This window comes from Pseudophryne corroboree, chromosome 4, assembly GCF_028390025.1.
Source record: "Pseudophryne corroboree isolate aPseCor3 chromosome 4, aPseCor3.hap2, whole genome shotgun sequence".
NCBI lineage: Eukaryota > Metazoa > Chordata > Amphibia > Anura > Myobatrachidae > Pseudophryne > Pseudophryne corroboree.
Window position 1 is genome coordinate 849614684 of NC_086447.1, and position 14225 is coordinate 849628908.

The 14225-nt window shown below is 46.0% G+C and overlaps 1 protein-coding gene across 2 annotated transcripts in view; it reads left to right on the forward strand.

Annotated features, from left to right (window-relative positions):
* Positions 1-14225, forward strand: part of PSME4 (proteasome activator subunit 4) — a 294381-nt gene that overhangs the window by 128067 nt on the left and 152089 nt on the right. For both annotated transcript variants that reach the window (XM_063918650.1, XM_063918651.1), the window contains 4 exons: positions 5057-5101; positions 6853-7002; positions 7461-7524; positions 8640-8714. In XM_063918650.1, the coding sequence (XP_063774720.1) occupies positions 5057-5101; positions 6853-7002; positions 7461-7524; positions 8640-8714 (334 nt within the window). The remainder of the gene's footprint in view (positions 1-5056; positions 5102-6852; positions 7003-7460; positions 7525-8639; positions 8715-14225) is intronic.

Below are 14225 nucleotides of genomic sequence, written 5' to 3' on the forward strand. Positions count from 1 at the left end.
CTAATCCCTAACCTCCCTAAAACTCCTTACCCATACCCTAACTCTCCCACCCTGCAGCCTAACCCACCCTCCCTAGTGGCGCCTGAACCTAAAGGGCCCTACACATTGAGCGATCAGCCTCTGAGCTGCCCGACGGCGGGTACGGCCGACGGGCGACCCGGCGGCAGGGGGAGGTGGGGGGGGGGGGCAGTGACGGGGGGAGTGAAGTTTTTTCATCACTCCCCCCCCATCACCCGGCTCTATAGAAGTGCAGGCAAATATGGACGAGATCGTCCATATTGGCTTGCATGCACAGGCGACGGGGCACCAGCGATGAACGAGCACGGGGCCGTGCATCGTTCATCACTGGTGCCTCCTCACTCAAAGATATGAACGGTATCTCGTTCATTAATGAATGAGATCGTTCATATCTTTTGAGTATTATCGCCCAGTGTGTAGGGCCTATTACCCTCCCTCCCTCCCTTCAGCCTAATCCTAACCGTCCCATCCTGCAACCTAACCCTACATAACTACAGCAGCAGACAACACTGACCTAAGTATCAGGGTGGCAGAAAACCAAGGGATTTGGTGCTGTCGAAGATGGTTTAAGTAAGAGAAGGACAAGCACGTGAGGGTGGAGTTGCTGTGTATGCTTTCTGTCGCAGTTGTAGAATGGTTTTTAAATAATGAACATTAGTGGATGAATCACAATAATATTTCTGGAATAATTATTGTATAATGTGCACTGTTTATGTGGTGCTGCCACTGACTTGATGACAGGGTAGGCTCACTCTGCAGTTTGTGGGTAGGGGAAGGTTTCAGATTATATTTGGGATTCTCTAACCTTCCAGTACTGCTCCCTGAGGCTTACCTGGCCACTAGCCACTCACCATTACAATCACATTCTACTATTGTATCCCTAGAAGCAGGTGATTTGTCTCCAGCTGCTTGCAGGCAGAGAGTTAGGACACTAGGTTCAGCATAAATACAACTGAGGGACTGAAGGAGGGTGTCTGCGCTTATTTCTAGATAACATGTTTTCAACACTGATTTGCAGGAATAGAATGTGATCTGTAAAGCTGGCAGTGTGTATTGCTTAATAGTAGCTCTTAATAAAGCTGTTAGACACTACTAAGAGGCTGTTGATGTATGCATGTACACACCCGTACACAGCCCCCAACAATGTGCTCTTCATAGAGAGCTAACAGCTGTCCCCACCCCTGCCATAAATAAACACATTGAAAATCTGGTGCAGTGCCAGTGGGTGATGTGATCAAGAGTGCCAATCTGGGTGAATGGGGGAGCGAGCCATCCAATCAGAGCTAGATGAGGCTGGACCAATGAGCAAGGACCTTCTGCTCATGCTCCGTTTCTTTTCTCACCTGGTTAGTCATGAGGGCAGACCACCACAGCGTTTTTGCATATTGGCATCTGGGTGTAGCTCCGCTCACATGGAACAGTTGTACAGAATAGGGATTTAAAGTGTTTTGTTTCCAGGATAACTGCATGTGCCACAGAATTACACGTACACCAGTGGGCCTCCCACCTTAGGCACGTCTAGGCTATTTTCTTCATTTATATTTATATTATATATTTATACAACAAGTTATTTCTTCCCCTTTTTGTGAGGGGGTGGAAGTGGGTCCAGTCACAGTGCTACATACACAGCTGTTTATGGACTATCTCTGACCAAAACAACAACATGTGAGGTGGAGATCACTGGCTTACGCCCTGCGCTTTCATCGTCTCACTCAACTCCATGTGAATTCTGTAAGAAAGTCCCTCTCAGTATGGCTATAGAGTTGTTTTATGCATTCTGATTTGTGTTTTTACAGTGTCTTTATTTTACTGTCTCCCTACTGGCCTTATGGCAGGTAACTACTATGTATGCAGAACTGGCTGCCTTGTATAGGGAAACCTGCATAGGACGATCAGGCACAATTCAGTTCTGCAGGGTGGCCACAATAGGCCAGTCTGGAACAGCACCTCATAGTCATTATTGTTAATTCTAGCACCCAATAGAGGTGCTCAGGAAAACCTTCTATGTGTGCAGCGGAACATCACGCGTGATCGAATCTGCTCCTTACAGTCCTTTCTATAGAGCTACCCCACAGGCCACCGTACAGCAACCTTTTCATGCCAATCAGACATCTCCCATGTACCCAACAGTATACGGATGATCGAGGGACAATGTGGTCGACACATGTTTGTGGGGTTTTCAACATTCGCTTGATTTACTATCCACAAGGACATCTATTGGTAATAGTAACCTGTGGCGAGTGCAGCAAACCAGCTTGCCCGAAGCCTGGGGAGCGTACATGTTTGTACTGAGGGTGGTCGCATAACATGAAATATACAAGCTTTGGACCAAAAAACAACCAAAAACAAAACATGTCGACCTTTATGAACCTGTCAACCTTTCACCTGTTGACCTCTTGTACCTGTTGATTGTCTACCATAACATTGTCAGTCCATTGATCCTCACCCATACCCAAGTCAGTCTTACCTGCTTTATAAGCAAGCACAGAATTGCTATAGATTGGGGACTGCCACCTGGAGTCCATTCTGCTCCTGCCAGTAACCGAGCACCTGCTCCTGGGAGCCACATTAGCAAGTTGGAAGAGTCGCCATTTGGCCACGGCTGATTTAAAGCAATATCTGTGCTTTGAATGTGACTGGTACATTCTCCGTTACTGACTGGATTCGGTTATATTTATGCCTAGCAGCAGAACACTTCCTGACTCCCTGACTTGATTGTTATCGGCAATGTATCTGTAGATGGGAAGCTCCAGCCACTTGAGTGGAGCGCGTGCTTGTGTGACAGGATGCCTAGCATACGCAGGGCAGACAAAGAGCCCCTGTAACATTGGGGCAGATGTATTAATCTGGAGAAGGGATAAAGAAGTGATAAGCGCAAAGTGATAACGCATCAGCCAGTCATTACGGATTTGAAAAATGACCGTTAAGAGCTGACTGGCTAGTGTCTTATCACCTTCCACTTATCACTGCTTTATCACTTCTCCAGGCTTAATACATCTGCCGCAGTAGCCTTAAGGGGGGTACTCACGGAGCGATCCCTGCTTAAAATCTAAGCAATCTGACTAGATTGCTTAGATTTTAAGCATGATCGCTCCGTGTGTACCCCGACAGCGATAGTGATGCGCAGCCCCGCACATCGCTATCGCTGGTGCTAGATTGGCCTGCCGTGCAGGCCAATCTAGCAGGTCGCTCATCTCACCCGCTGGGTGAAATGAGCGCCCCCCCCCCCCTCTCCCCCCGCATGCTCAGCACACATCGCGCTGTGCTGAGCGGGTGGGAGAGATGTGTGCTGAGCGGTTCGCTCAGCACACATCTCTCCCAAATCGGGCTGTGAGTACTGGCCTTAAATCTGACCTGTTTGGGTTTTCGTGAACACAGATTTATTTTTTTCCTTTTGACTACTAATCTGAGAAGTTTTATCCAAGACCCATAAATGTACAGAACTATCTAGTGTGCAAACATCCATTTTAGAAAATCAGTTTGATCGTAGCAGCAACTGTTCCTGGCTCCAAATCCGCACAATACAACCGTGGGAATGTCTGTACGTCAGTACCCCAGCATGGTGAAGCATGGCTCTGCTTTGTGGAAGCCTAATTGTGGGCGTAATTTTCTTTAAGTGCTGCTCTGAACCCACCATTTGCTGCAATCTCCTCCTTATATTTCCATCCACCTTCACACAGAACTAGAGAATCCTCTGTTTTATTCGATCTGTACATTTCTTAGAAGGGGTTTAGCGTAGGCTACTAACCAGATAAGTGGCGATTCCCAGGGTTCGATGCCGTCATTTCCCGTCTTCATATTGCCACGATGGATGGTATACCGCTGTGTGTGTTATGGAGCATGTGCATGTTATGTTCTAGAGGACACTGATGATTCATTCACTTTAATTCTGCAGCTAATCATTTTATTTGCCTTGCTAGAGTCCTTTACAAGCTAATTTATATGACCTTGATTCACCGCCCTCCCTGATTTCCAGCAATGCCGTGACCTTAAGGGGGTACTCACGGAGCGATCGCTGCTTAAAATCTAAGCAATCTGACTAGATTGTTTAGATTTTAAGCAGTGATCTCTCCGTGTGTACCCCTCACAGCGATAGCGATGCGCAGCCCGCGCATCGCTATCGCTGGTGCTAGATTGAATCTAGCGGGTCGCTCACTTCACCCGCTCAGTGAAATGAGCTCCCCCCGCACGCTCAGCACACATCGCGCTGTGCTGAGCGGGGGGAGAGATGTGTGCTGAGCGGTTCGCTCAGCACACATCTCTCCCCACATCTGCCAGTGAGTACTTGCCTTTACTTTCTGTCACTATACAATAAAATGGTGAAAGATATACATAGTACATATATGACCACGCAGAACACACGATTACTCTAAGCACATACATACATACATACATACATACATACATACATACATACATACATACATACATACATACATACATACATACATACCTACATACGTTTGACAAACACACAAAACCGAAACCACTTCAGTGTCACAAAACGGAAAATGGTGCTCAAAGTACATAGGAATATTTTTTATTTTAGAGCCGGATACTTGGGATGCCAGCGAAATAGCATCAAATTTCCATTAATGTAGCGTGTAAGCTCACCACCCACTATGTTTATTATATGGGTGTTTCTACCATTGACATGCCCGTTTATAATTTACAGCGTTCCTCGGAAAACCTGGCAGATGGCATTCATGTGGGCACTCCAACCATTGTGTTACATGGTTTATATCACCATATAGTTGTCCAACTGCATTAAATTAGAAGAGAAAGTGATTTATTTTATTTTCCATTAGCCCAAATGCGTGCAGAGCTGGGACATTAATGAAGCCAGCAGCGGCAATGGGTTATGAGACCTAGCAGAAAAGTCTTTGGCCTGTTGGAGGCTTACTGTACATCAGCACATCCGTACCTAGCTAAAATGTCATCGTGCTTCGTCATTGCAAAATATGTCGTCTTATACGTTGTAGTTATACATATTCAGTCCTTGTAATTTTATTTTTATATTCTATTTTTTATTTTGCAGCTCCGTAGAAGGCGTCTTGAAAACACTAGTGAAAGCCTGCAGACCGTAAGTCTATTCAGTTTATTTCTCTATATGTCTAGTGTGTGTTACAGGTGAAAATGCATTTAAGATTGTGTGTTACTTGTGTCTTACTTTGATTTTGTACATGGAAAGTTTGGGATATCTGTGGCAGAACTGACATACGGGATTTGGAAAGCTGGTAACTTGGGCGTTGCTGTTCCTTAGAAGGGTAGCCTTAGGAGATCTACTCGTGTTGCTAAGCATGTGGCCCAGACCGTGGATGTAACATCTTCATATCCCATCGTATGAGGGCCTGAATCTGAGTCGGACACTAAACGCTTGCAATGCCAGTAAGCACACAGCTGGCGTGTTAAGCACTGGGAATGCGTCCGTGTCATGCTACGTATGCTTACCATACGTAGAACCAATCTGAAGGCAGGGAGTGTGAAATTCAGATGCGGGCTTGTCGCCGACAGCAACTGGGTCTAAAGATCCACAGCCGCTCACACAGGATGCCATACTCAGACGGAGATGCATAGGGCAGATGCAAGTTTTGATTGTGCGTCTGAGGATGCACCAAGATGAATTTGCGCCGATGCAAGTAAGCATCTCTGGTTTGAAGAAATGAGCCGCGGTATTAGCATAAAGAGGCAGACGCAGCAAAAGACGATGACTCTAAATCAGGCCCTGTACATATGTATCTTCCTGCTTTCACCCTTATTCCTAACATCCAGTGTTTATTTGCTTTATTTCTTTATTAAATATTAAGTGAATGGGCACGTACATGGCATTTATTTTTTCACAATTTGAATTGTTTTGTTATTGTAAGTGATGTTCACTTTAAAAGGACTTATGCAGTAATAAGTGATAGTTCTCTGGCGCATCTCTGTGTCTCTACAATGGATTTAAAGGGATTCTAGCGCTACACCTTGTTGTTGTAATGGTGCTAGTAAGTCTGATTGTAGAACTCCCCTTTCAGTACAGATGCTATTGCTTTACTTCCCTTTCTCCCAATCCCTTTTGTGTTTTCACAGACCTATACTGTCAATCTTATTGAGATGTGAGAAGCCACACAACATACACTAAAGGCTCATACACACTAGACGAGCTCCCGCCGATACCGATATTGGCAGTGGCGGGGTGCCGGCATCGGCAAGTGCATTCACACTTGCCGATGCCAGCAGGGAAGGGAGCGGCGGCAAGGGGAACAACGCCCATGCTGCATCTGCAGCATGGCTGTCGTTAACGAGGACCTCCCTCATCTGTACATGTTCAGACGAGGGAGGGGCTCGTTAACGATGTGCGGGAGCGCGCATCAGTAACGGCATTGAGTGTACGGTAGACAAGATTGTAAAAGATTCCGCTCGGAATGGCCCTTCTGAGCAATATCTTTTATTTTCTCATCTAGTGTGTATGTGCCTTTACTTGAAGCCTTGACCTAATTGCCAGAGAGATGTGTTTTTATGTGTGATGTAATTCTGTTAACCATCATTAAATGGCTGCACAGGGAGGAGCAATCACAAGTCACAATATCTTGAGTGAGGCCTGTGGTTGGCTCTCCTGCTCACACGCCCCTTAGCACTCATCTGGAACCCATTTTTCCTTGTCTTCTGCAAAGAGGAGGAGCATCTCTAGAAAATATTTCCCTTGATGGTAATAATTTAATAGGAAATACACTACATTGTAGTGTAGGCTATTTTAGCATTCCAAATCGGAACGTTACTGTGTGTGTTAAAAAATGAAAAACTTGCTTCAATACAGCAAAAAATTAATAAATCGGTTTCTATTCTTTCCAGTTATTTCCCAGATGATGCAACGGCAGAAATGCTTGAAGAATGGCGGCCTTTATTGTGTCCTTTTGATGTAACCATGCAAAAGGCTATTAGTTATTTTGAATTATTTTTGCCTACCTCCTTGCCTCCAGAACTTCACCATAAAGGTTTTAGGTGAGTAACTAATGGAAGATCTATGGAAAAGTGTAAATGATGTTCTTAAAAAGACTTTCAAAAGAGGCGGTGAGCTTCTGCTCAACCCCATACCTAATATAACCTGCAATATTGACCCTGTCTCTTGCAGCCTTCTCAACACAAACCAGCTTTGTGGACGGACTCGGTGGATTGGGGTGGGGACAAGCCACACAACCTCCCTTAGAACTTTTACGTAGTCTGTGCTCTTGTCTCCTATAGAAGTAATTGTGTCTCCTTATTTGCTTGCCGTCGGCCTTAATAATCTTGCAGGCAAAATGGTGGTGTGCACAGGCAAATAAGCTTCTCCCCCCCCACCAAATACAAGACTCTATAGCTCTATTGACGTATCTGAAATGGTTCTACTCTGTATGTAATGTTGGTTGTTGTGTGGAGAGTTACAGCAGTCACTTATTTCATTTTTCAATAATGTTTTTCAGGCTTTGGTTTGATGAATTTATGGGTATGTGGCTTTCAGTTCAGAATCTTCCTCAGTGGGAAGGGGTACGTACCACCGACTCTGAATACTCTTGGAAACTTTTCATCCATTTAGATTTTAGGAGGAGGTCTGAGTTAATTTTTAATTTAGCATTTTTATGATGGCTTATTTTCAATGATTTTACAATTACAAAGAATCACTCATGTAAGGTCAGTTCGATAATATTGCATTTTTCTTGAGTAGTTGTGTAGAGGAAATGGCAGGGCCTGGACTGAGGATTCTTAAAACCTTTTTTAATTAAAACAAATGTTATGCGTCTCTCTTAGGGGGGAATTCAGTTACTGCCCACGGAAATCCCAGAGGGTGCACTTCACGTGGATTTCTGTTTGCTTCTCAGTAGGGTCCTAACAGAAATCCGCGTTTATTACACCCTCTGGGGCTTACTACGAACAGTTATTGCATAGCGCTTTATACTTATCCCGGAATCTATGCCTTATCGCAGGATATAATGTAATAGCTCCGGGCACTTAACCTGGAATCTATGCCTTACCACCGGATACAATGTAATCGCTCCGGGCACTTTACCCGGAATCTATGCCTTACTGTCAGATATAATGTAATAGCTCCAGATACCTCACCCGGAATCTATGCCTTACCGCGTGATATAACTTAATAGTTTTGTGCACTAAATCTGGAATCTATGCCTCACTGCTGGATATCATTTAATAGCTCCGGGCTCTTAACCTGGCAGATAAAAGCCCACAGTAAGTCCCGTGGCTAATTGAACCCCCCCTTAGTGTCTTTATATATACAACTTTTCATTGTATCAAGTAAAAATAAAATGGGGCTTGTTAACCTAACGTTACTGTAATCTGCATTACAACAACATCAACCTCCAGCCTCTCCCTAGTTCAGGCATTGAAAGCAAATGTATATGATTGTTATACTGTGATATTTATATATAGCTCACCTATTGTGCAATGTTAATGACCTTAATAAATAGATGAAAGTGCTATAGAATTGCTAAAGAATGTGAACCATTCCCAGTAAAACATTTTCATATGATAAAATAAGCATCTGGATGTTTACCTTTCTTGTATTAATAATATCCATGTGTATTTGTGTGTATTCATCTTTTTTTTTTTTCTTTTTTTTTTTCTTTTCTCCTTCCTCATGATAGCATCTAGTTAACCTCTTTGCACGCTTGGCGAATGATAACATTGGCTACATTGATTGGGATCCATATGTACCAAAGGTAATCTAGTGTACTCTTCTTTCCTTATGGCTTATGAGCTAGCTTTATCACCTATATGCCCGGTGTAAGAGGTGACTTCTCTTTGACTCTGGTAATTGCCATTTGTTCTCTTTCGGTGCACTGAGTCTTAAAAGCCACCTCTGCTGCTCACCTAAGGACTCTGATTTCATTTTTAAATAACCCCTATACTAAATCCTTAATATTCCCAAATAATAGTACTTTGGTGAGACCTACCCTGGGGCAACAACATTAGCACTATTTAGCATAGGAGATGCGACACAGCGACTCGGAGGCTTTCAATTGGAGTACTGCGTCAGCTCCCCGCACAGGCAAGGGTTGTGTGAGACTGAGGGGTGTAGGTAGGCAATGTGGGGACACACAGCTACAAGCAATGAGCAGTCAGATTCTACAAAGGATCAGCATGGTGATGGACAGGAGAGAACTGATCAGCCAATAGCTAATTCCTCCTATATCCCAACAGAGCAGAACCCGGGAGTCACGACAGGCAAATGCTGCCATGCAAGCATTTCCCATCCTATCTATTTAGTAGACTCAAGAGAAATGGATGAGATTTCACTTTTATGGCCGTAACCCCTAACATTATCCCTATATGAGCTTTTCTCTATCGTCCTTGTGGATGCTGGGGTTCCTGAAAGGACCATGGGGAATAGCGGCTCCGCAGGAGACAGGGCACAAAAAGTAAAGCTTTCCGATCAGGTGGTGTGCACTGGCTCCTCCCCCTATGACCCTCCTCCAGACTCCAGTTAGATTTTTGTGCCCGGCCGAGAAGGGTGCAATCTAGGTGGCTCTCCTAAAGAGCTGCTTAGAGAAAGTTTAGCTTAGGTTTTTTATTTTACAGTGAGTCCTGCTGGCAACAGGATCACTGCAACGAGGGACTTAGGGGAGAAGGAGTGAACTCACCTGCGTGCAGGATGGATTGGCTTCTTGGCTACTGGACATCAGCTCCAGAGGGACGATCACAGGTACAGCCTGGATGGTCACCGGAGCCGCGCCGCCGGCCCCCTTGCAGATGCTGAAGTAAGAAGAGGTCCAGAATCGGCGGCTGAAGACTCCTGCAGTCTTCTAAAGGTAGCGCACAGCACTGCAGCTGTGCGCCATTTTCCTCTCAGCACACTTCACACGGCAGTCACTGAGGGTGCAGGGCGCTGGGAGGGGGGCGCCCTGGGAGGCAAATGAAAACCTTTTTTGGCGAAAAATACCTCACATATAGCCCCCAGAGGCTATATGGAGATATTTAACCCCTGCCAAGATTCACTAAATAGCGGGAGACGAGCCCGCCGAAAAAGGGGCGGGGCCTATCTCCTCAGCACACAGCGCCATTTTCTCTCACAGAAAGCCTGGAGAGAAGGCTCCCAGGCTCTCCCCTGCACTGCACTACAGAAACAGGGTTAAAACAGAGAGGGGGGGCACTGATTTTGGCGATATTGAGATATATATAAAGATGCTATAAGGGAAAACACTTATATAAGGTTGTCCCTATATAATTATAGCGTTTTGGTGTGTGCTGGCAAACTCTCCCTCTGTCTCCCCAAAGGGCTAGTGTGGGTCCTGTCCTCTGTCAGAGCATTCCCGGTGTGTGTGCTGTGTGTCGGTACGTGTGTGTCGACATGTATGAGGACGATGTTGGTGAGGAGGCGGAGAAATTGCCTGTAATGGTGATGTCACTCTCTAGGGAGTCGACACCGGAATGGATGGCTTATTTAGGGAATTACGTGAGAATGTCAACACGCTGCAAGGTCGGTTGACGACGTGAGACGGCCGACAAACTATTAGTACCGGTCCAGGCGTCTCAGAAACACCGTCAGGGGCGTTAAAAACGCCCATTTACCTCAGTCGGTCGACACAGACACAGACACGGACACTGAATCCAGTGTCGACGGTGAATAAACAAACGTATTTCTCATTAGGGCCACACGTTAAGGGCAATGAAGGAGGTGTTGCATATTTCTGATACTACAAGTACCACAAAAAAGGGTATTATGTGGGAGTGAAAAAACTACCTGTAGTTTTTCCTGAATCAGATAAAATAAAATGAAGTGTGTGATGATGCGTGGGGTTACCCCGATAGCAAATATTGGCGTTATACCCTTTCCCGCCAGAAATTAGGGCGCGTTGGGAAACACCCCTTAGGGTGATAAGGCGCTCACACGCTTATCAAGTGGCGTTACCGTCTCCAGATACGGCCGCCCTCAAGGAGCCAGCTGATAGGAAGCTGGAAAGATATCCTAAAAAGTATATACACACATACGGTGGTTATACTGCGACCAGCGATCGCCATCAGCCTGGAGATGCAGTGCTGGGTTGGCTTGGTCGGATTCCCTGACTGAAAATATTTTATTCATATAGAGCATTTAATAGGATGCATTCTATATATATGTACGTGAGATGCACAGAGGGATATTTGCTCTCTGGCATCAAGATAAGTACGTTGTCCATATCACCCAGAAGATGTCATGGACACGACAGTGGTCAGGTGATACAGATCCCATACGGCACATGGAAGTATTGCCGTATAAAGGGAAGGAGTTAGTTGGGGTCGGTCCATCGGACCTGGGGACCACGGCAACAGCTGGGAAATCCAACCTTTTTACCCCAAGTTACATCTCAGCTGAAAAAGACACCGTCTTTTCAGCCTCAATCCTTCCTTTCCCATGAGGGCATGCAGGCAAAAGGCCAGTCATATCTGCCCAGACATAGAGGTAAGGGAAGTAGACTGCAGCAGGCAGCCCCTTCCCAGGAAAAGAAGCCCTCCACCGTGTCTGCCAAGTCCTCAGCATGACGCTGGGGCCATGCAAGCGGACTCAAGGTGGGGGGGTAGTCTCAAGAGTCTCAGCGCGCAGTGGGATCACTCGCAGGTTGACCCCTAGATAGTACAAGTATTATCCCAGGGGTACAGATTGGAGAGTCGAGACATCTTCTCCTCGCAGGTTTCTGAAGTCTGCTTTACCAACGGCTCCCTCCGACAGGGAGGCAGCATTGGAAACAATTCACAAGCTGTATATCCAGCAGGTGATAAATCAAAGTACCCCTCCTACAACAAGGAAAAGGGTATTATTTTTCCACACTATATTGTGGTACTGACGCCAGACGGCTTGGTGAGACATAGTCTAAACTGAAATCTTTGAACACTTACATAAAAGGTTCAAATCGAGATGGAGTCACTCAGAGCAGTGATAGCGAACCGGAAAAAAGGGGACTATATGGTGTCCCTGGACATCAAGGATTACCTCCATGTCCAAATTTGCCCTTCTCAACAAGGGTACCTCTGGTTCGTGGTACAGAACTGTCAATATCAGTTTCAGACGATGCCGTTTGAATTATCCACGGCACCCCGGGCCTTTTACCAAGGTAATGGCCGAAAAGATGTTTCTTCAAAGAAAAAAGGCATCTAAATTATCCCTTACTTGGACGATATCCTGAAAAGGGCAAGTTCCAGAGAACAGTTGGAGGTCGGAAGAGCACTATCTAAAGTAGTTCTACGACAGCACGACTGGATTCTAAATATTCCAAGAATCGCAGCTGTTTTCCGACGATACGTCTGCTGTTCCTAGGAATGATTCTGGGCATAGTCCAGAAAAAGGTGTTCCTCCGGGAGGAAAAAGCCAAGGAGTTATTCGACCTAGTCAGAAACCTCCTAAAACCAGGCCAAGTATCAGTGCATCAATGCACAGGAGTCCTGGGAAAAATGGTGGCTTCTTACGAAGCGATTCCATTCGGCAGATCTCAGGGGATTTGCTGGACGAATGGTCCGGATCGCATTTTCAGATGCATCAGCGGATAATCCTGTCTCCAAGGACAAGGGTGTCTCTTCTGTGGGGGCTGCAGAGTGCTCATCTTTTAGAGGGCAGCACACTCAGCATTCAGGACTGTGTTCTGGGGACCACGGATACCAGCCTGAGAGGCTGGGGAGTAGTCACACAGGGAAAAAATTTCCAAGGAAGTGTGGTCAAGTCTGGAGACTTCTCTCCACATGAATATACTGGAGCTAAGGGCAATTTACAATGCTCTGAGCCTAGGAAGACTCCTGCTTCAAAGTCAACCGGTGCTGATCCAGTAGGACATCATCATGGCGGTCGCCCACGTTATCAGACGGGGCGACACAAGAAGCAGGAGGGCAATGACAGCAAGGATTCTTCGCTGGGCGGAAAATCATGTGATAACACTGTCAGCAGTGTTCATTCCGGGAGTGGGCAACTGGGAAGATTTCCTCAGCATAAATGAATTCCACCCGGAAAAGTGGAAACTTAATCTGGAAGTTTCCACATGATTGTAAACCGTTGGGAAAGACCAAAGGTGGTTATGATGGCGTCCCACCTGAAGCGCCAGGTCAAGAGACACTCAGGCAATAGCTGGGACGCTCTGGTAACACCGTCGGTGTACCAGTCGGTGTATGTGTTCCATCCTCTGCTTTTCATACCCAATGTATTGAAAATGATAGGAAGGAGAGGAGTAAGAACTATACTCGTGGCTCCGGTTTGGCCAAGAAGGACTTGGTTCCCGGAACTTCAAGAGATACTAAGAAGGGTCTTGATTCGGCAAGAACCGTGTCTGTTCCGGGACTTACCGCAGCTGCGTTGACGCCAAGGCGGGTGAACGCCGGATCCTAAGGGAAAGAGGCATTCCGGAAGAGGTCATCCCTACCCTGGTCAGAGCCAGGAAGGAGGTGACCGCACAACATTATCACCGCTTAGGTGAAAATATGTGCCAGGGTGTGAGTCCAGGAAGGCTCCATGGAAGAATTTCAACTAGGTTAATTTCTACATTTCCTGCAAACAGGAGTGTCTATGGGTCTCAAATTGGGTCCATTAAGGTTCAAATTTCGGCCTGTTGATTTTCTTCCAGAAAGAAATTGGCTTCAGTTCCTGAAGTCCAGAAGTTGTTAAGGGAGTACTGCATATACAGCCCCTTTGATGTCTCCAGTGGCACTGGGCGATCTCAACGTAGTTTTGGGATTCCTAAAAAATCACATTGGTTTAAACAACTCAAATCTGTGGATTTGATATATCTCACATGGAAAATGACCATGCTGTTGGTCCTGGCCTCGGCCAGGCGAGTGTCAGAATTGGCGGCTTTATCTCACAAAGCCATATCTGATTGTCCATTCGGACAGAGCAAAGCTGCGGACTCGTCCCCAGTTTCTCCTTAAGGTGGTGTCAGCGTTTCACCTGAACCAGCTTATTGTGGTACCTGCGGCTACTAGGGACTTGGAGGACTCCAAGTTGCTGGATGTTATCAGGGCCCTGAAAATATAGTTTCCAGGTTGGCTGGAGTCAGGAAATCTGACTTGCTGTTTATCCTGTATGCACCCAACAATGCTGGGTGCTTCTGCTTCTAAGCAGTCGATTGCTCGTGGGATTGGTAGCACAATTCAACTTGCACATTCTGTGGCAGGCCTGCCACAGTCTAAATCTGTTAAGGCCCATTCCACAAGGAAGGTGGGCTCATCTTGGGCGGCTGCCCGAGGGGTCTCGGCATTACAACTTTGCCGAG